The following is a 23540-nucleotide window of genomic DNA, read 5'->3' on the forward strand; positions in this document are numbered from 1 at the left end:
GTGCAGCTTGGATCTGGTGTTGGTGTAGCAGTGGTATAGCCAGACACCTGTAGCTCCCATTGGACCCCTAGCCTGGGAACTTGCACATGGCATGAGCATGGCCAAAAACAAGATAAAATGAGGAGTTCCCATTGTAGCTTAGCAGGTTAAGAACCCAACTAGTATCTATGAAAATGCGGTTTGATCCCTGGCTTTGCTCGGTGGGTTAAGAATCCAGTGTTGCCACAAGCTGCAGCATAGATCGTGGATGCAGCTTGTATCTGGCATGGCTGTGGCTGTGGCGTGGGCTGGCAGCTGCAGCTCTGATTTGACCTCTAGCCTGGGAACTTATATGCCACAGGTGTGGCTCTAAAAAGAAAAAAGAAAAAGATAAAATGAGCTTAACTGTTAACAGTGATTACTTCTGGGGGATGAGATTGAATTGAAAGCAGAAAAGGATACAAAGGGGGCAGGAAAGGGAGTCATAATGAGGGACTTAGAGTTTCACTCTATATGACTGTTCTTTTTAATTTTTAAAATTTATCTTTATTTATATTAAATAAATAATTTTTTAAAATTTATCTTTATTTATATTAAATAAATTATTTTTGGCCGTATCCTTGGCATGTGGAAATTCCTGGGCCAGGGATCGAACCCATGCCACAGCAGTGACCTGAGCTGCCACAGTGATAGTGTGGGGCTCTTAACCTGCTGTGCCACAGAGAACTCCTGTTTTTATTATTTATTAAAGCATAGTTGATTTACAATGTTGTGTCAATTTCTGCTGTATACCATAGTGACCCGGTCATACATATATGTACATTCTTTTTCTCATATTATTTTTCATCATGTTCTATACAAGAGAGTGGATATAATTTCCTGTGCTATACAGTAGGACCTCATTAGTTATCCTTTTTTTTTTTTTTTTTTTTTGTCTTTTGTCTTTATAGGGCTGCACTCGTGGCATATGGGTGTTCCCAGGCTAGGGGTCTAATTGGAGCTACAGCTGGTGGCCTACACCAGAGCCACAGCAACGCCAGATCCCTGCCATGTCTGCGACCTGAACCACAGCTCACGGCAACACCGCATCCATAACTCACTGCGCAAGGCCAGGGATTGAAACTCGCTACCTCGTGGTTCCTAGTCGGTTTCGTTTCCACTGCGCTACTTCGGGAACTCCGACTTATCCTTTCTAAATGTAGTAGTTTGCATCTACTAACCCCAAACTCCACATCCATCCCACTCCCTCCCCGCCACATTGGCAACTGCTCGATTTTTTTTTTTTTTTTTGAGTTTTGAAATATAGGTGATTTTATATGTTGAGGTTTTTTTGTATTTTCCAAATAAAATAAATCAGAGGAGATGAGTTATATGTATCTGTTGCATGAGTGGAATATGTAAACCAATTTGTGTTTTAGATTAATATTATGTTACTATTACAAGCTTTTAAAAGTGAAGACTGCAGACTATAGTATCTCTTCAAACCTGTATGACGTCGGGGGAACTGAAGTTTAGGACAATCTTTTTTCAGTCTAAGAATTCAAGAAAAGCAATCTGGACATGAGCATTTGGGTTTTCTAGCAAACTATTGAGATCTTATCCCCAGCTTGAGCCTTCCTTTTTTTTTTTTTTTTTTTTTTTTGTCTTTGTTGTTGTTGCTATTTCTTGGGCCGCTCCCGCGGTATATGGAGGTTCCCAGGCTAGGGGTCGAATCGGAGCTGTAGCCACCGGCCTACGCCAGAGCCACAGCAACTCGGGATCCGAGCCGCGGCTGTGACCTACACCACAGCTCACGGCAACGCTGGGATCGTTAACCCACTGAGCAAGGGCAGGGACCGAACCCGCAACCTCATGGTTCCTAGTCGGATTCGTTAACCACTGCGCCACGACGGGAACTCTGAGCCTTCCTTTTCTAGTCAATTTGATGATGATGATAAGCAAGGACAGTCTTTTTATTTATTTATTTATTTATTTATTTATGCTATTTCTTGGGCTGCTCCCATGGCATATGGAAGTTCCCAGGCTAGGGGTCGAATCGGAGCTGTAGCCACCGGCCTACGCCAGAGCCACAGCAACTCGGGATCTGAGCCGAGTCTGCAACCTACACCACAGCTCACGGCAACGCTGGGATCGTTAACCCACTGAGCAAGGGCAGGGACCGAACCCGCAACCTCATGGTTCCTAGTCGGATTCGTTAACCACTGTGCCATGACGGGAACTCCAAGGACAGTCTTTTTAAAATCCGTATTTCTGTTTTTCTTTGACAGAAATGACAGCAGATGTACCATCACTGGGTCCAGCCATTACCTCTGGAAACCCTGGGCCTGGGATTCAAGGTGGAGGAGCCATTGTTCAGAGGGCTATTAAGCGGCGACCAGGGTATGTTTAACCAGGGTGGTGTCATGAATGTCTCTCCTTTGTACCAGACTGATTTTGTTAGTTGCTGGACCCTCTATTCTAACTCTGTCACCTTTTCTGGCTATTTACTACACTGCTGTTAGATAACTTTCTTAAGTCCCTGGATTTTTCTTGTTTGGAATTGATGTTTTTATCTAAGTTTCTTATAAGCATTTTTTTTTTAAACCAAAAATCTCTGCAGTGTAAAGGAATATGGCTAAGCCTAAAGATTTCACTGCTGCTGAAAATTTGCTGCTTTCATTAAACTTTATATCTGCATTCTCAAAATCTTTTTGGGAGGCTTCTTACTTTTCTGGATTTAGAGAATGCTAAACTCTAGAATATTTCTCTTCTAAGTTATTGATCTGTCGCTTCATTTGGAATCTAGATTCCATTCAGTTCCAAAATTATTTATTAAATGCCTAATTAGCATAAGGCATTGTGCTGGTTGCCGCTAGGTAAATAAGGCACAGTCCTTGTGTCTGAGTTGTTTATGTTCTGAAAGGGATAATCATTACACAGATAAATATAATTTAAGATAGAATACTCCAGGTTTGCTAAAAGGAACTACTGATACAGTCCTCTGTGTTTTAATGTGTAGAAATACCATTATTGGTTGGTAGAGGTTAGGAAAGACTTTAGGAAAGAGGTTGCTTTGGAAAGGCCTGGAGGAATGGGTAGTATTTGACCTGCTTGTTGGTATTTTTATTTTTTCTTTCTTGTTTTTAAAAATTATGTAGCTAATGTTATAGCTAGTTTTTAAGCTTCCTTCTACCAGTAGTAATGCAAGAATGATCCCTGGGTTAAAGTGGTAACATGAGTAACATATTAAGACTTGATTATCTCTGTGGGTTCTCTCTCTCCTTCTGCATGTTGCAGGTAGGGTGAATAAGTAACTTATGCAGGGTTCTAAAGCCAGTAAGTGGAAGATCTATGATAGGCACTTTGGGAGGTTAGCTTTAGAGTCTACTCTCTTAAACATGGTGTTGTGGTTATATATACTCAATATTAATTAGAAGCAATATTAATATCTAAATTAGGGGATTGGTTAAGTTATAGTATATTGAAAATGGAATACTCTACGGCTATTAGAAGTGAAAATATGTATTGGTATAGAAAAATGTTCATAATATATTGAGAAAAGGGGTTACAATACATGTAAACCAACTCTGTCAGAAAAAAATATGTGTAATGTGTGCATAGCAAAAAAACTGAAAGGATACTTACCAGATGTCTAGTGATGGGGTTATGGAAGACATTTGTTTCTGTTTTTAATTATTTCCAGATTTTCTAAAGCGAGTATTTTTGGTAGTCAGAAAAATATATTAAAAGAAAAAATACATGTTTTTTAAAAGAAAGATTGGTATGTCCCATTGTGGCACAATGGAAATGAATCTGACCAGTATCCATGAGGATGTGGGTTCAATCCCTGGCCTCGCTCACTGGGTTAAGGATCCAGTCTTGGCCATGAGCTGTGGTGTAGGTTGCAGATATGGCTCGGATCCCACGTTGCTGTGGCTATGGTGTAGGCTGGCAGCTGTAGCTCTGACTTGACCCCTAGTCTGGGAACTTCTCTATGCCTTGAGTGTGGCCCTAAAAAGCAAAAAATATAAAATTAAATTAAAAAAATAGGAGTTCCCATCGTGGCGCAGTGGTTAACAAATCCGACTAGGAACCATGAGGTTGCGGGTTCGGTCCCTGGCCTTGCTCAGTGGGTTAAGGGTCTGGCGTTGCCATGAGCTGTGGTGTAGGTCGCAGACGTGGCTCGGATCCCGCATTGCTGTGGCTCTGGTGTAGGCCGGTGGCTACAGCTCCGATTCGACCCCTAGCCTGGGAACCTCCATATGCCGCAGGAGCGGCCCAAGAAATAGCAAAAAAAGACAAAAAAAAAGATTGGAAAATATAGAAATTTATAAAGAAGAATAAAGTAGCAATAATCCTACTATACAGCCCATCTCCCATTATTTTTTTTTAGTGTATTTGCTTTATTCTTCTTTAAAATAATTATAATCATAATTAAGTAGGTTTATATAACCTGGTCTGTTCACTTAATTGTATAAAATAACCTTTTTTCATATTCTTATGTATTTTATGGGAACATAATATTAAATAGTTATATAGAGGGATGTATTTAATTCCTGTTTGGAGACATTTATTTATTATTTATTTATTTATTTATTTATTTATTTATTTTTGCTCTTTAGGGCCATACCCGTGGCATATGGAGGTTCCCAGGCTAGGGGTCAAATTGAAACTGCACCTGCCAGCCTGCGCCACAGCCGCAGCAACGCAGGATCCAAGCCATGTCTGTGACCTAAACCACAGCTCATGGCGACACCAGATCCTTAACTCATTGATTGGGCTTGAAACCTCATGGTTCCTAGTTAGATTTGTTTCTGTCGCGCCAGGACGGGAACTCTGTTTGGAGACATTTAAAATGTTTTGAAGATTTTGCTGTTTAATGATCAATGAATATCTTTGTATGTAATTTTTTTCTCTACTTCTAGTTATTTCTTTAGGATAGAGTTTTAGAAATGGAGTTATTAGGTAAATAGGTTTTGACAGATGATCGGGGCTAAGGGAGGAAGGGAAATGGACGTTTTCAGGATTGATGCTGTATACTTCATATATAACTCATTAAGAGGCTCATGATTGCACTAATAAAGATGCCACAATCACTGCATTAAGGTGATAAGTGAGTAATGTTTTAGTTTAGTGGAGTATGGAGATTAATGGGAGATTGGCCTATCTTGTTACGTATAATCTTCTCTAATCCCTAGAAATGAAAGTCACCTCTGCTTTTACTAAATGTTTGTAGCTTATTGATTGTGCTCCTCATGTGGCACTTTCTCATTCTCACTTATTGTATATTTGTATTTGTCTAGGCAAAGAATCCCTTGAAGGCAAGTCTCTTGTTATCACCTCACCTAGCACAGTATCTGGATTATAGTATATATTACATGTTTATTAGATGAATGAAGGAAAGAAATATTATTTAACAACCTTCGGAGGTCTTGAAGTTACTCCTTTATGGAACATCACTGTTTTGAGAGATGTTTTTAGAGAACTGGTAGCATAGCCTAGAGTAGACTGTACAAATGAGAAATGGACCTGAATTATTCATACTAATTTTTTCTTATCCTTTTTGAGTGGATTCCTGGTCCTTTTGTAGGGGTTGTACTGTGATATAAAACTTTGGCAAAGGTGGATATCTACCCTGAGAAAATGAAAGGTAGCAGCAAGGGGTACTCTCTTTTGATTATCCAATATCTGTGACCTGTTTGGTACAGTAAGGAAGAGGTAATATAGCTTTGCTTATGTCCACTTCCTCTTTTCCTTCTTCCATGAGTGGGTGTTCAGATAGCTTATGGATTTAGAATTTTAATTTTTTTAATGTTCTGTATTATCAGTAGGCTTACAGTATTTTTGTTGGCTTTCTCCAGATTGGATTTTGATGATGATGGAGAAGGGAACAGTAAATTTTTGAGGTAAGATCTTGAAAAACTTTCTCTGGATTTTTGATATTAAAAATAAGTTCATTATATTTCTTATTCATAATATTTTTGTCTGTAGGCCTAAGAAGAGTCTTTCATCCTAGAACTAAAATTTGTATTATATTATACCTCATAAAAATTTCAAGCATTCTGGTAATAGCTCCAGAGGAAGGAGCTCAATGAGGAGAGGGCATTTATAAGACCTCTATATCAGTTCTCTATTGTGTGGGTTAAAAAAGAACAATGATTTATTATTTCTCACAATTGGATTGACAATTTCTATGGATTGACTAGATGATTATTCTGCTGACCTTGCCTATACTTACTCATAAGACTGCCTTCAGCTGCCTTATCATCTGAAAACTAGGCTCATATGGCTGATACGGTATCTCTTTGTGGTCTTTTATCCTTAAGGAGGCCAGACTGAATTTCTGTACATGGTGATGGCTATAATTCAAAGGGCAAGTCCTGTCTAAGTGTTTATCAAGCCTCTGCTTTGCATTGACATTTGCTGTTATTCCATTGGCCAAAGCAAGTCATATGTCCAAGTCCAGACTCATTGTGGGAGCAGGCTGCACCAGGTAGTGAGTACTTCGAGGTGTAATTAGTTGGAAGGGGGATATTAATGTACTAATCTTTCATGCCCTCTAATAGCCATTGTCTTCTACAGAGCCAGAATTGGAATTTGTCTCATAGAGTAATGAATCTTCTAGAGCAGTGAAAATGGATTTTTCACTGTATTGATGGAGTTCTTTCAGAGAAGGGAAATTTTAATTCTTATTTAAGACCAATTACTTGGCTTTATTTTTAAGTAAGGAAAGCAGTAAGAGTCAAAGAATAGAAGATAACCTTTTTTCTTTTCACAGTTGAACACATTACCTAGGTAGTATCTACATTGCAGAGTAACAAATAATTGAGAAATAAAGGAGTCCTATTTTCACTTTATTTTTAATTTTTTTTTTTTTTGGTCTTTTTTTGCTATTTCTTTGGGCCGCTCCCGCGGCATATGGAGGTTCCCAGGCTAGGGGTCGAGTTGGAGCTGTAGCCCCTGGCCTACGCCAGAGCCACAGCAATGCAGGATACGAGCCGCGTCTGCAACCTACACCACAGCTCACGGCAACGCCGGATCCTTAACCCACTGAGCAAGGGCATTGACCGAACCCGCAACCTCATGGTTCCTAGTCGGATTCGTTAACCACTGCGCCACGACGGGAACTCCTATTTTTAAATTTTTTAAACCTTATTTTATCTTTTTTTTTTTATTTTTTAAAGTATAGTTGTTTACAGTGTTGTGCTAATTTCTGCTATACAGCATAGTGACCTAGTTTTTTATATATATTCTTTTTCTCATACTATCTTCCATCATGTTCGATCCCAGGAGATTGAATATAGTTCACAGTGCTGTGCATTAGCACCTCATTGTTTATCCATTCTAAAGGGAGCCCTATTTTTTTTGTCTTTTTTTTTTTTTTAGGGCCGTGCCCTTGACTTATGGAAGTTCCCAGGCTAGGGGTGGAATCAGAGCTGTAGCCGCTGGCCTGTGCCACAGCCACAGCAACTCCAGATCTGAGCCACGTCTGCAACCTGTGCCACAGCTCACGGCAATGCCAGATCCCTAACCCATTGAGTGAGGCCAGGGATCGAACCTGTGTCCTCATGGATACTAGTTGGGTTTGTTAACCACTGAGCCATGACAGGAACTCCCCACTGCCATATATTCTTGAAAACAACTGTGATTTGGCCACCATAAAAAAGAATTGTAGGAGTTCCCTTCATGGCTTGGCAGAAATGAATCTGACTAGCATCCATGAAGATGCAGGTTCAATCCCTGGTCTCACTCAGTGGGTTGAAGATCTGGTGTTGCCATGAGCTATGGGTGTAGGTCGAAGATGCGTCCAGGATCTGGCGTTGCTGTGGCTGTGGTGTAGGCCAGCAGCTACCGCTCCGATTTGTCCCTAGCTTGGGAACCTCCAGTTGCCATGGGTGTAGCCCTAGAAAAACAGACCAAAAAAAAAAAAGTTGCAAAATTTTGGAGAAAACAATTCTCTAAGAGAGATCTTGAGACTTAATGAGTGTCAACAAATGTGAAGAGGGGAAGAGATTTCAATTTCTGCAAAAGAATAGACTTTTTTAACATAGTTCTGTTGGGAATTCCTCCAGTTGGGAATCCCTAATTATAATGATAAATATTGTTAGTAGAACTGTGTTGTACTATGAATGGGGATAGTTTTATTTATATCTGTCAGTTAGCTGTAGCCCTGAGTCTTTGCTTCCCTCTTCCATTTCTGCAAAATCTAGTAGTCAAACTATATGCAAATCTAAAAAGTTTCATTTGTCCTTTCCCCAACCATTAAAAAAAAAAGATTGTCAGAATTCAGAATTCATCTTAACATGTAGGTCATTATGCCTGAGAGAGGCATCACCAAATTTTTCAATTTGATCATCAGTACTTTTTTTTTTTAATGCCTTTTTCTGGGGCCACACCCCACCCAGGCTAGGGGTCTAATTCGAGCTGTAGCCACCGGCCTAGGCCACAGCCACAGCAATGCGTGATCTGAGCTGCATCTGCAACCTGCACTATAGCTAATGGCAACACTGGATCCTTAACCCACTGAGTGAGGCCAGGGATCGAACCTGCAACCTCATGGTTCCTAGTTGGATTTGTTAACCACTGAGCCGTGATGGGAACTCCAGTACTTTTTTTTTTAATTTGAATTTTCTCACTTTGGTTGATGAGTGAGTCTTACTTGCATTGTATTTGTAAACCAATATTAAATCTCTTTGGTGGATGCTACTTTGATGCTTTTTATTACCTCTTTTCATTACTTTATTTAAGTGTCGTTTTGTTATATTCTCCAGACAGCATCTATAAAATAATTTTCAAGAACATTAAGGCTTTGAGGAGTTCACGTTGTGGTGCAGCGGAAACAAATCTGACTAAGAACCACGAGGTTCTATCATGGCCTCACTTGGTTAAGGATCTGGCGTTGCTGTGAGCTATGGTGTCAGTCGCTGATGCGGCTCAGGTCTGATGTTGCTGTGGCTGTGGTATGCCGGCAGCTGCAGCTCTGATTTAACCCCTAGCCTGGGAATCTCCATATGCCGTAGGTGCAGTCCTAAAAAAAAGAGAGAATATTAAGGCTTTGAAATTCAAAGTACAATATCAGAGTTACTAGTATCTAAAATAATGCTTCCAAAACTCAAACACATGCATTCACCGGGTGTTCTTGATAAGATGAAGATTATAATTCATTAGGTCTGGGGTAGTGCCGAAGATTCTGCATTCTAATAGATTGCTAAGTAATGTTGCTGCTTCTGGTCCACTGACCACACATTGAGTAGTAGGATCTAGAAGTTTCATTCTTGAGATTCACAGTTATCTTTCTCTCTTTCTCTTTTTTCAGGGCTGCACTTACGGCATATCGAAGTTCTTGGGCTAGGGGTTGAATTGGAGCTGCAGCTGCTGGCCTGTACCATAGCCACAGCAATGCAGGATCCTTAACCCACTGAGCAAGGCCAGGGATCAAACCTATGTCCTCATGGATACTAGTCAGGTTCTTAACCCACTGAGCCACAACAGGAACTCCCAAGATTCAAAATTAATACGTGAAGTATAGGCCTTTTTTTTCAGCTTAGGTAATTTCTTTTTCAATAAGAATTTGTAGCATCTGGTCTGTAGTATATTTTGTGTCTTAAACGATTTGTCCTTGAGCAGAAATTCCACCATACCTCCATGTTTGCCTTTCATTCTACTTCTGCTCTCCAGTTATTTTCAAAAACTTTTGAAAATTGTTGGGGTCAGATTAGTTGAGGATTTATAACCTATGAAGGAGCAGTATAAATTCTGGCTCTAATTTATTAACTGGTTTAACTGCAAAATTTGTCAGTCTTACCTATCTCCCTAAAGCACTCTCTGCCCAAAGTTGATAGATCTTTGCTATATCCTGTGGTAGTGAGAGGAGGAAAATTTACATCACCCAGAGAGTAGAGTAGTGTTTTTTTGTTTTGTTTTGTTTTTTCAGCTGTACCCATGGCATGTGGAACTGTCTGGGCCAAGGATTGAACCTGTGCCACAGCACTGACCCAAGCTGCTACAGTGATCACACTGGATCCTTAACACATTGCACCACAAGGGAACTCCTAGAATAGTGTTTTTTTTTATTTTATTTTATTTTTTTTTTGTCTTTTTAGGGCTGCACCCGTGGCATTTGGAGGTTCCCAGGCTAGGGGTTGAATCGGAGCTGTAGCCTCCAGCCTACGCCATAGCCACAACAACGCCAGATCCAAGCTGCATCTGTGACCTACACCTCACCTCACAGCAACGCTGGACCCTTAACCCACTGAGTTAGGCCAGGGATCGAACCCTCATGTTCATGATACTATTTGGGTTTGTAACCCACTGAGCCACAAGGGGAACTCCTCAAGTAGTGTTTTTAGAGTTAGGTTTTCCTCCTTCACCACATCCTCCTTTGTGGTTTCTGTAAAAGCAAACAGAATTTATCAGCTTGTTAAATAGAAGTTGTTGAGATGAATGGATTGTGTTTCCTTAATCAAAAGTATAACGTTCATTGCTAAATCATAATTTAAGACTATCTTTTAGAAAGTTTTGCACATCAAAGAAAACAGTGAAAAGGTAACCCATGGAATGGAAGGAGGTATTTGCCAGTCATATATCTGATAAGGGGCTAATATCTATTATACTTTTTTTTTTTTTTTTGTCTTTTTGCCTTTTCTGGGGCTGCCCCCTCGGCATATGGATGTTCCCAGGCCTATGCCAGAGCCACAGCAATGCCAGATCCGAGCCAAGTCTGCGACCTACACCACAGCTCACGGCAACGCTGGGTCATTTAACCCACTGAGCGAGGCCAGGGATGGAACCCACAACCTCATGGTTCCTAGTCGGATTCATTAAGCACTGCGCCACAACGGGAACTCCAAGGGGCTAATATCTATGATACTTGAAGAACCCGTATAACTCAGTAATAGAAAGACAACCTGATTAAAAAATGGGCAAGGGACTTGAATAGACATTTCTCCAGAGAAGATACACGAATGGCCAAAAAGCATATGAAAAGATGCTCAACATCACTAATCATTGGAGAAATGTAAATTAAAACTATGATAAGTAGGCCATTAGGATGACCACCATCAAAACCCCCAGAAAATGGAGTTCTTGTATGGCTCAGTGGGTTAAGTACCCAACACTGTTCGTAAGGATGTGGATTTGATCCCTGGCCTTGTTCAGTGGTTTAAGGATCCAGTGTTTCTGCAAGCTGTAGTGTAGGTCACAGATGTGCCTTGCATCTGGTGTTGCTGTGGCTTTGGCATAGGCTACAGCTGCAGCTCTGGTTTGACCCCTAGCCCAGGAACTTCCACATACTGCAGGTATGGCTGTAATAAGAAGGAAAAAACCCCCAGAAAATAACAAGTGTTGGTGAGCATATGGGGGCTTTGGAACTCTTGTGCACTGTTGGTAGGAATGCAGAATGGTATGGCTACTTTGGAAAATAGTAAGGAGATTCCTCAAAATATTAAAAACAGAATTATCATATGATCCAGCAGTGCCACTTATGACTATATATCCAAAAGAATTGAAAGCAGGATCTTGGAGAGATATTTATAGACTCATGTTCACTGCCCCATTTTTTGCAATAGCCAAGAGGTGGGAACACCCTAAATATCCATCAACAAATGAATAAAGAAAATGTGGGAGTTCCCTGGTGGTGCAGCAGGTTAAGGATCCAGTGTTGTCACTGCTGTGACTTGGATCCCTGCTGTGGTGCGAGTTCCATTCCTGGTTTGGGATCTTCCTCGTGCCACAGGTACAGGGAAAAAAAGGTGTGTGTGTGTGTGTGTATGTATATATATATATATATATATATATATATATATATCCAATGGAATATTATTCACTCTTAAAAAAGAAGGAAATTCTGTTGCATACTATAGCATGGATGAACCTTGATGTCATTATAATAAATGAAATAAGCCAGTCACAAAAAGATAAATACTGTATGATTTCACTTATATGAGGATCTAAAGTAGTCAAAATCAGAAAGAAAGTAAAATAGTTGTTGTCAGGAGCTGGGGGATGGATGGGGGTGGGGGTTTGGGAAGATGGTATTCGGTGGCTATAGAGTTTTCCAAGATGAAAAAGTTTTAGAGATCTTTTTGTACAGCAGTGTGACTCTAGTTAGCACTACTGAACTGTATACTTAAAAATGGTTAAGATGGGGGAGTTCCCGTCGTGGCGCAGTGGTTAACGAATCCGACTAGGAACCATGAGGTTTCGGGTTTGGTCCCTGCCCTTGCTCAGTGGGTTAACGATCCGGCGTTGCCGTGAGCTGTGGTGTAGGTTGCAGATGAGGCTCGGATCCCCCGTTGCTGCGGCTCTGGTGTAGGCCGGCAGCTACAGCTCCGATTCGACCCCTAGCCTGGGAACCTCCATATGCCGCAGGAGCGGTCCAAGAAATAGCAAAAAGACAAAAAAAGAAAAAAAAAAAAATGGTTAAGATGGGGAGTTCCCATCGTGGCGCAGTGGTTAACGAATTCGACTAGGAACCATGAGGTTGCGGGTTCGATCCCTGCCCTTGCTCAGTGGGTTGAGGATCCGGCATTGCCGTGAGCTGAGGTGTAGGTCGCAGACGCGGCTCGTATCCCGCATTGCTGTGGCTCTGGCGTAGGCTGGAGGCTACAGCTCCGATTGGACCTTAGCCTGGGAACCTCCATATGCCAGGGGAGCGGCCCAAGAAATGGCAAAAAGACCAAAAAAAAAAAAAAAAAAAAAAAGGTTAAGATGGTAAATTTTATGTTATATGGGTTTTGTGGCTTTTTTTTTTTTTTTTTGGCTGTAATTAAAGAAAAATGAAACAAAACTATCCCTAACTTCAGAGTGGTATTGACAGGATAGTCAGCCGTGCCCTCATTAGATCACCATCTTTTTTTGGAATGTCTGATAAGTAAGAGTAAAGGAGACATTAGAACCCTGACAAATGATAGTCATGGGTTTTTAAGTTCTATGGAATACTGTTATTATCTCTATTGCTTTGTGGTACCTTTTCATTAACTTTTTTTTGTGGAATATTTTTACTACTTTCTAGTTTTCCTTTAGGAGTGAAATAGATATAACAAGTGTAATGCTTTGGACTAATCCTTTTTTTCCCTCTTCAGGTGTGATGATGATCAGATGTCTAATGATAAGGAGCGGTTTGCCAGGTAATGTAGTAGAGCATCTTGGTCCTTGTCGTGGGACCAGACAATTCAAAAGTACTGAATTTTACCTCAGTGAGAGTTAGTTTCTCTATTCAGTCTCTTTCTTATTCTGAAAGCTGGTGAAACTTAATGTTGCAATTATCATTTATGTCCAGGTAACATAGCTTCAAACTAATGGTATATTTTACATAGTGTTTTTTATATACATCATAGATGCTATACAGTGTGCTTGCTGGGTGTCCACATGAACACCAAACAATATGAACTTTTTGGTTGCACTTTAAATAGATCTGCAAAAATCTATATAGATAATGGTTTTATTCTTCTAAAAATGACCAAGGAAAATTTATATGAAGGCTGGTGTTTTTGTTGAAATAAATTTGTTTAAATTATCTGTCAAGATGAAAAATACTTTGCTTTTTATTAAATCCTTCTCAACTCGAATATCAGTTTTTAGAAAGTTTATTCTACATATTATTAAGCAGTAAATTATTTGTTTTTTAAAAATTGAGTTTGCAGCCTCTTCAAAAATGAATAATCCAAAATCCAGTGTTTAAGCATATACTGTTTATTCATTGCTGATGCTGCTGGTCTGGGGCCTATATATTGAGAACCATTGATGTAGAGGGCTAAGAAATAGCAAAGTAGTTTTAAACTACTCTGAAGAGTGAGATGCCATCATAAGACTAGAATGAGATGATAATATGTAAAATGCATATGGGATTTTTTTTCTCTAGTAGAATTATATTGGAATGATTGGAGAGATGCACTATAGTGAGGGAGGTAGATGAGAAGCTGTTGAAACAGTAAGATAGCTATAAAATCATGCGTAACTGGGCTACAGTGGTGGCAATGGCTGAATGTACTTAAAAAATTTTTGAAGAATTTGGTTATTGAAATAGATACTTGTAAACACTTTAGGATGTGAATTACCCCTAAAATGAGAAATTAATGACAGCCATTTGGGGAGTAGTTTTTAAAAAGCTGCTTTAGAAAATGAAGCCATCAAATCGTGGTGGTGGTGTAGTTCATAGTCTCTTGACTGAAATTCCAAAAAGCTATGAAAACATGACCTGGACTGTCTTAGTCTTCATTTGTCCTGCTTATTTTGAATATTTTTACATTCATATGTTCCATTTGGAAATATTAGAATGGATAAGGAACTGTGGATCTGTAGTGATAGAAGTAAAAGGAATTTTAGATATTTAACTTTCTTTCAAACAACAGAACTCATTCCTTTAAGATATGATTTGTTAAGCTATTAACCTCCCATATCCTCTTTTGGAATTCAGTTAGAGGGTCTTCAAAAGCTGAATGAATTTTCCCAAGTTTTTGAATTATAATAACCTAATGAACATGAAACTTCACTTGTAGTGAAGGAATTATAACCCAGTGAACATGAAACTTCACTTAATTTCACTCAGTTTTCTTTCTCTTCTTGTTAATATACTTAAGTTTTCACATGGTTCTCATTATTATTGTGTTATTTTTGGTCACTTTTTTTTCCCCCGTTGACCATTTTATAGAAACTTTCTGATATATTGATAAAGTCATTTACTTGACATTTTAAGTAGTTAAGTAGCCTTTCAGCCTGTTAATATGTCATACTTAGACATGTTATTCTTTATTTATTCTTAATCACTTCATATATATTTAAGATAGAATTGATTACTGCTAAACTGGCCTACCAACACGTTGATGTTTCTTCAGTTGCCACCAACACATATCCAGTTTTCCAGAGAAACTTAGTGGTAACGCTTTATAGCCCCCTCCAGGGAAGGGGGGAGTTGGTACTGGGATCCAGCAATGTTGTGGCTTTATTGCAGAGAAATGGGAAAGTGACTGAATAGAAATTTACTACTTCAGGATCAAATCACTGATAGAGGCTGTACCAGAAAACTAGCTTTTAGTTTTGTTTATATAATTTCTCCAGTGAAGCCTGGTTGGTTATTTTGTCTGCACATGCATGTGTGCTATATGTGTGTTATTGAGAGATTGTATTTGTGATCCGTTGTTTGATGTTTTTGTCATGATTTACTGTTTGCCTTTTCCATTATAGAATAGCGTATGTGGATATCATTTTCTTTCCAGATTGGTAGCAGTGTGTGAGAATGGTCTTCCCTTGTTTGGTTCTTGTTCAAACTGTATATCCTTGGTCTCTACAGAGAATGATTGGCAAAATACTTTCTGTGCTCAGATTATGTTAATTTACAATGAATATTGGTCTTGCTTTTATGTTGACCTTTTTCCTGTAAGTTACTTTCTCTTTATCCTAACAGATGGTTTTGTAGAGTTACAGGCAAGGTTCTTGTTCATATTTCCATTTCCCCCTCTCTTCTCTGCATCAATTTTGTTCTATTTATTTTCCTCTCCTTTTTTCTCTGCCCCATTCCTTCCTTCCTCCCTTCTTTCTTTTTATTTTAATTTTAGCTTAGTTCATTAATTCTATTTTTAGGTCGGATGATGAGCAGAGCTCTGCGGATAAAGAGAGACTCGCCAGGTAGGAGAACGGTGTCTTTTTTAGCATGATGAAGCAGATGCTGCTGCTTTTTCTATCCTTTTTCTTATTCTACCCCTTTCTTCTCCTTTCTCTTCATGTTTTTCCTTGTGTGTGGCAAGAGAGGACAAGATTTTTAGAAGTTTTTGTGTAACAGAAACTTTGGCTTCCCCATTAGAAAGTGGGCGAGTTGAGGAACCTTTACTTAGTAATTTAAGAAATTTCTCTTAGTTTTATAGTTTTTTCAGCTTTGCCTTAGCATAAGTTTCACAGAATAAAAGCCTTTTAGAAAATGTGCAGTGTGCCAGTTGGTGCTTTATCAGGGAAATGCACTTTTATCAGAAAACCAATATATAGATATATCTGTGTTTACAATTAGTTTCCGATCTTTAGGCCTTATAATTTACTCCACATCTCTCTAGAAAGCTCACCCTTACTTTCCTATGTAGACTCACAGCCTAGATAACTTTGTCATAGCAGTACTGGTGGTGCTTTGGTGATTGAGTCTTTTGTGGTTTCCCAGTAAAGTTTAGTAGGCTTGATGTGTCTATTTAAAAGATCAGACTTCTGGATTTCAGTGTCAGAAATATTTCAGATAGTGGGAAAATGGGTGCTTTATGTTTGAGAGTAGAATTTTATGTTTCTTAGGCAAAGTAACTAGGAATGCACTATGTTGTGAGACCTTTTTACTAAAGGAGACTGTAGAGTTCTCTGTGGAGACTGTTGTCGATAATGTAGAAATACTGCAGAAGAAATACTGTGCCCAAATTTTCCTGTTTTTTTGGTCTTTGTGATTTGGGATGACACAGTAGAAGATAGATCACTGATACCAACACCTGTTTTTACTACTTCTCCCAGTCTTACCTCTTTCAGTGGGGCCACAAGCTCATTTTGCTGCTGTTTCAACTTATGCCTCCTACTAACTCTTTCACTCTTCAGAAAACTGATTGGTGTGGTATGGTGGGAAGAACATTGCATTCATTGGGAATGAGGGCAGGCAGCCCTTGGAAAAGTCACTTAACTGCTTGACCTTAGTTTGCTGTTATCCTTAAAAAGAAATTTATATTAGATTAGTTGTTTTCGTTTTGTTTTTTGTTTTGACAGAGAAATTTTATTTGAATAGAATCCTTAAACAGTAATAGAAGTCAAAAAAGATAAAGCGAAGCTGCTCAAATAGAAACAGAAATGCAGCAAGTTGTTTGGGCCTCTCCTTGAAGCATCTGCACAGAAGACACTGAGGAACTATTAGGCTTTTCAGAAATCCAATTTGAAAATTACTGGATTATTATTTTTTTGGCCATGCCTGTGGCATGTTAAAGTTCCCGGGCCAGCGATCAAACTTGCACCACAGCAGTGACCCAAGCTACTGCATTAACGACTGAATCCGTAATCCACTGTATCACAAGAGAACTCCTGGATTATCATTATTATTTGCTTTTTTAAGGACTGCACTTGTGGCATGTGGAAATTCCCAGGCTAGGGGTTGAATTGGAGCTGCAGATGCTGGCCCACACAATGTAGGAGCTGAGCCGCATCTGTGACCTACCAGCAGCTCATAGCAACCCCAGATCCTTAACCCACTGAATGAGGCCAGGGATCGAACCCACATCCTTATGGATACTAGTTGGGTTTGTTACTGCTGAGCCACAACAGGAACACCCCTGGATTATTATTTTTAACAGTGGTATTCTCTTTGATTTTGAGGAATTCAGTATTTGAGATGTGTTCTACTTATCCTGCTGAGATCCAGAGTGTCGGTTTTCAGGCATTTAAATATCATCCTCTCTATTCCACTCCTATCCTCCAATGTACTTTATCCCAAAATGAGCACCTACAGGGGACCTCTAGTAGATGGTATCTTATAATCTCTTGAGCTCAGTGCACTAGCACCACACCCAGGTGGAGAAGGGGCTTCGTCCATTAGTGGGGTAGATAGAACTTCCAGTTCTGTCTTCTAGTTTTGAGAATAGGAGAGATGCTTAGAACAAGCAACATTTTAGAGACCAAGAGAATCTATATTACTAGTTTTTTTCCGTGCACCCATGGCGTGGACAAGTTCCTGGGCCAGGTATTGAGCCTGAACCATGGCAGTGACACTGCTGAATCTTTAACCACTAGGCCACTGGGAACTCTCTGTACTATCAATTTTTGTATTTGCTCTTGAGCAGCATACTTGAATTGGAAAAACTGGTTATTTTTTGTGTTTTCAGCTTTCAGAAAGTTAATAAACATGAAGTCAGCCAAGCTGAGGAACTTAAGTGAATAAAATCAATAGGGAGTGGTAATTTATACAGGAAGTGAAGTTTCCAGGAATTAGAATTGCTATATCTGTTTATTTTCTATCTTGTTAGTTTCTATTCCATGCTTGCTCTGCATGAGGAGGTTGGCAAACCTTACTCTTAACTTTTGAGACTTTAAGCACCACTAAATCTAAATACCACATTTCTTCAGCAGCTCACTTGGTATTCACATCATTCTCTCTGTTCCCAAACGGCCAGATGTGACCACATGGATGGGGCTTCTCCTTTCTCTCTCTCCATGCAGGGAAAATCATAGTGAAATTGAACGGCGGCGACGGAACAAGATGACAGCCTACATAACAGAACTGTCAGACATGGTACCCACCTGTAGTGCCCTGGCTCGAAAACCAGACAAGCTAACCATCTTACGCATGGCAGTTTCTCACATGAAGTCCTTACGAGGAACTGGCAACACATCCACTGATGGCACCTACAAGCCGTCTTTCCTCACTGATCAGGTCTCTGGGAAGCACAAGCAAGAAAGTCTAGAATTTTTTGAAAATTTTGACCTTTTTAGGGTAGATGACCATAGTCCTGAATAGTGCATTATATTGGGAGTCAGAGAAGAGCTGATTCTGTAGATTCTTTAAAGGACAAGAATTCAGCTCTGAAGGAAAAATTCAGACCATGTGAAAGTGAGCTTTGATCCCTGAGTATAGCATTTATTAGCTTTGAAACAATGAGAAGTAGAAAAAAATTGTGAAAGCTTTTAGCAAGCTTATGGGTATTTTAGAACTTTACTCGTTGATCCAGCCTACAAGGTAGAAATAGAGCAGTGGAATCACAAGAAGAAGAGATGATGGAGTTCCCATCGTGGTTCAGTGGAAGTGAATCTGACTAGTGTCCATGAGGACACAGGTTTGATCCCTGGCCTCGCTCAGTTGGTTAAGGATCTGGCATTGCTGTGAGCTGTGGTGGAGGTTGCAGACGTGGCTCAGATATGGCGTGGCTGTGGCGTAGGCCAAAGGCTACAGCTCCAATTGGACCCCTAGTCTGGGAACCTCCATATGCCATGGGTGAGGCCCTTAAAAAGAAAAAGAAGAAGAAGAGAGGACTATGTCCATGAAACCAGTCCTTTTCCTTGGCTTTAGGGTTATAGAAGATGGAAGAAGTGTATTTCTTATTCTGTTTTTTTTTCTTTTCTTTTTTTTTTTTCTTTCTTTCTTTCTTTTTTTTACGGATGCACCTGTGGCATGTGGAGTTCCCAGGCTAGAGGGCAAGTCAGAGCTGCAGCTGTTGGCCCGCACCACAGCCACAGCAATGCCAGATCCAAGCTGCTTTTTGCAACCTATGCCACAACTTGTGGCAGTGCTGGATCCTTAATCCACTGAGTGCGGCTATGTATTGAACCTGCATCCTCATGGACACTGTGTTGGGTTCTTAACCCTCTGAGCCACAATGGGAACTCCTATTTCTTATTCTTTTTTTTTTTCTTTTGTTTTTTTTTTTGTGCTTTTTAGGGCCTCACCTTTGGCATATGGAGGTTCCCAGGCTAGGGGTTTAATCAGAGGTACAGCTGCCAGCCTACACCACAGCCACAGCAATGCAGGATCTCAGCTACGTCTGTGATCTACACCACAGCCTTTGGCAATGCCAGATCCTTAACCTACTAAGCAGGCCGGGGATCGAACCTGCAATCTCATGGTTCCTAGTCGGATTTGTTTCTGCTGCGCCATGATGGGAACTCCCTATTTCTTATTCTTGATGCAGCTTCCACTTTTAGTGATAAAAAGAGCCTCACAGGCAGTTGATGTTATTTAGAGATGTGCTCTTTTCATTTGATGCACTATGAGATAAATAGAGAAGTTAAAAGCATATCCACCCTTTCAGGAACTCAGTCTGAATATGGATATGTGAGTGGCAGGATACACACATAAATGAAAAATGACAGGAAAATGGATACAGAGAGGAAATGCCTCAAAAAACTTGTTAATAATTTATATAGGACTATATAGATACATACTGGAGGAATGACTGGCTAAAGTGAATAGAATGACCAGCCTTGAGTGAGAATTCAGCAAAGACATCGAAGAGTAAGGAAGCTGTGTTCTGTTTTGAATATTAAAAATAGCACTTAGGGAGTTCCCATTGTGGTGCAGCAGAAACGAATCCAACTAGGAACCATTAGGTTGCGGGTCCGATCCCTGGCCTTGCTCAGTGGGTTAAGGATATGTGCTGCCGTGAGCTGTGGTGTAGGTTGCAGATGTGGCTCAGATCTGGCCTTGCTGTGGCTGTGGCCTGCAGCTGTAGCTCCTATTAGACCCCTAGCCTGGGAACCTTCGTATGCCTTGGGCATGGCCCTAAAAAAGCACTTGGTGATGGCAGAAAAATTTGGAAAACATAGGAAATATAAGGAGGAAAAATATTGACCTGTAATGCCACCCTTTTATTTAGAGGATTAGAGGAAGGAATGTGGTTTGGAAGAAAACAATAAGAATTTTCCAAATAGGATGGTCTTTATGAAAGCACATGTAGCACAGATTTTAGATGTATATATATGTAGATAGGTAGATAGCTAATCAATTTGTTCTAACAGAATACATACAGATATTGATTCAACAACTCCAGTTATGTAACTTTTGTGTGCTTCGTGCTATGAGAAATTTAAAAGAATTGTAAGAGATAGTCACTGGTAAAAACAGACATATAAATAAGTAAATCATAATATAAACAGAATCAGTTCTGTAGTAGAGGTACAGTAATAAGTCCTATAGAAGTGCAAATATGGAAAGCAAAAAATAGAATAGTGTTGCAGTATTGGAAATAATTTGATCAAAAGCATAGTGAGATTGGTGATGATTGGGTTATTCAAGGAAAATCAGGGAGTTTAGCATGTCTTGGAAGATAATAATAGGAAGGTTGACTGGGACTTGATGGAATATTTAGGTGTTATGTTAAATAATTCACATTTTAATTTTTAGTCAATGGAAAACTATAAAAAAATATGGTAGCATTTTAAGGATGGATTGGAGAGAGTGAAAACAGGGAGACCATTAGTTTTAGCATGAGATGACTTGGGCAGTGACACTGTATTTGAAAATAGAATTGTTAAAACTGAATTATCTCTGGAGTGTAAGAGAGAGTAGTTACATTTTTGAGGCCTATAGCCTTAGAGAAAGGGGATACTTTTTGGAGGGGAAGATAATGAGATGTTAAAATTGAATTTCTGATAGAATATCTATTTGGAAATCCTTAATAGATTTTAGGCAAGTTTAGAGATGTAGACTTGGGTATTGTTTCATAGTGGAGAAGTAGAGATGATTTCTCAGGGAGAAAGTATGTATTAAATAGAGAAGAGAACTTAAGATAGAACCTTGGAAATGCCTACACTTGAGACTTAAACAAAGGAAAGAGAGCCTGAAGCAGAGAAGGGACATTTGGAAAGGAAATAAAAGTTGGAGTGTGGTGTCTTAGAAGCTAAGGAGAAATAAATTTTAAAGGCTAAAATGAACAACACTATCAGATTCTGTAGCAAGATTGGTATAGAGCCCAGGAAAGAGGGCTTGAGTTGTCAGTTAGGAAGATGTTAGTAACCTGAAAAAAACATGAATGTTGTAGCTTAGAGAGGATGACAGTGGGATGGAGAAATAAATGAAAGATTAAGTAGAGCCAGTGAGTGTAACATTATTCTTAGTTTAAGCTTGGCCCTGAAAGTTGAGTTGGGCAAAGTTGAGGGATGATGTGTCTAAAATTGAGAAAACTTGATCATGTTTAAGATACCAGGGGAAAGAGAGAGAAATGGGAATATTCGTAGAGCAAGATCCTAAAAAGAGACGAGAGAGGGTGAGTTTAAGAACTCAGTTATTGTTAGTGGTAAGCCTTTTTATTCCCTATCTTGAGTTCTCAGGGTTTTTTGGTGGTGGTTTTGTTTTTGGCTTTCCCGAGTCATATGGAGTTCCTCAGCCAGGTTCCTGAGCCACAGTTGCTAATTGCCTACACTGCAGCTGTAGCAACACTGGATCCTCTAACCCGCTGTGCAGGGCCAGGGAATATGTGTCCTGATGCTGCAGAGATGCTGTTGATCCCATTGTGCCACATCGGGAACTCCTCCCATCTTGAGTTCTGAGGAGGAGGTGGCTGGTGACGTAGACACACTGAGGAAATATCTGTTGGAAAAAACTATCTTGTCAGTTAAGGTGATTACATTTAGGGTGCAAAGCTGTGCCTGTGGATCAGACAGAAGCCAGCATTTGCTTATGGAGAGATACATATGGCTTTAAGTGTCTTACTTCTTTCCATTTTTGGTTTTTTCTGACTTCAGTATTGAGTTGTATTTCTCTTCTTTGGACAGGAACTGAAACATTTGATCTTGGAGGCAGCAGATGGCTTTCTGTTTATTGTCTCATGTGAAACAGGCCGGGTGGTGTATGTCTCCGACTCAGTGACCCCTGTTTTGAACCAGCCACAGTCTGAATGGTTTGGTAGCACGCTTTACGATCAGGTGCACCCAGATGATGTGGACAAACTTCGTGAGCAGCTTTCCACTTCGGAAAACGCCCTGACAGGTATGAGTTATGTGGATGGAAAATGAATGGGAAGTCCTTTCTTCTTTTTTTCTGAGACAGAAGACGTGTTTTTAACTCTAAATTTTTTTATTGAATCTGGCAAAGCTTATAGAATTTTCTCCATTAATGAATGTAATTGTTCTTTTATCCATATGCAGGTAATATGTTTTGTAGCTCATCCTTAGAAAATGTGCATTAATGACAATGCTCATATAAAGTTTAATCTTAATATTAGTATAATTACACAGTAAAAGCCAAACCTACGATGCCCCCTCATTATAAAAGAGTTAAATTATCCATGTTTCTGTATCATTTGTGTAGGTACTTGCCTAGTATTTTTTTTTTACCCACTTATGCTTGGCTTTGTACCAGGTTCTGTGGTAATAGATTTTCGTTTTAGAGGGAAGTGGTTTTCAGTCAGTGTATAAGGGTTTTTTGTTTTTTGTTTTTTTTGTTTTTTTGCTATCTGTGCTATTTTTCTGTTTTGTCTTTGTCCCAACCCTGTTTGCCCCTCCCCCAATTTAGTGTTATTCAGTCCTTTTGCCAGAGTTTGGCTAAAGGAAAAAAGTCACATCTGCTCCCAAGCAATCTGGAAAAAATTTTAATGTGGAAGCAAATTAAACAATCAATTAAATCCATTATGGTCATATTAATTTTTTAAAAAATTACTTAATGAATTTTATTACATTTATGGGTGTACAACAATCATCACAACCAAATTTTACAGCATTTCCATCCCAAATCCTCAGAGCATCCCTTCACCCCCCAACCTGTCTCATTTGGAATGGTCATATTAATGTTGATATTTAACTTTCCCTTCATTTATGTTTTTATGGATTTCATTTTTCTAGTTCTTCTTTTTCCCCAAAAGTTCTCGTTGGTTTCTATATAATAAAGGGAGGAACACTTTTAGCATGAGACAGGTGGCTGTTTCTATAACATATAAAATTGTTTTTATCTATTTATTTATTGATCTTTTTAGGGTCGCACCTGTGGCATGTGGAGGTTCCCAGGCCAGGGGGTGAATGGGAGCTGTAGCCACCAGCCTACACCACAGCTCACAGCAATGCCGGATCTTTAACCCACTGAGTGAGGCCAAGGATTGAACCCACGTCTTTGTGGATGCTAGTCAGGTTTGTTACCCACTGAGCCATGA

General features: G+C 39.6%; 1 protein-coding gene across 8 annotated transcripts in view; it reads left to right on the forward strand.

Moving 5' to 3' along the window:
* The window catches only part of ARNT (aryl hydrocarbon receptor nuclear translocator), a 56582-nt gene that overhangs the window by 13919 nt on the left and 19123 nt on the right, over window positions 1–23540 (forward strand). For 3 of the 8 annotated variants that reach the window (XM_021088678.1, XM_013997187.2, NM_001315687.1), the window contains 6 exons: window positions 2247–2358; window positions 5820–5864; window positions 13041–13085; window positions 15538–15582; window positions 18124–18337; window positions 22171–22384. In XM_021088678.1, the coding sequence (XP_020944337.1) occupies window positions 2249–2358; window positions 5820–5864; window positions 13041–13085; window positions 15538–15582; window positions 18124–18337; window positions 22171–22384 (673 nt within the window). In that variant the 5' untranslated portion in view covers window positions 2247–2248. Of the gene's footprint in view, window positions 1–2246; window positions 2363–5789; window positions 5865–13040; window positions 13086–15537; window positions 15583–18123; window positions 18338–22170; window positions 22385–23540 lie in introns of those variants that run through there. The other 5 variants (XM_001929670.6, XM_005663493.3, XM_021088681.1 and 2 more) reach the window with 4 other exon arrangements.

This window comes from Sus scrofa, chromosome 4, assembly GCF_000003025.6.
Source record: "Sus scrofa isolate TJ Tabasco breed Duroc chromosome 4, Sscrofa11.1, whole genome shotgun sequence".
NCBI classification, from domain to species: domain Eukaryota; kingdom Metazoa; phylum Chordata; class Mammalia; order Artiodactyla; family Suidae; genus Sus; species Sus scrofa.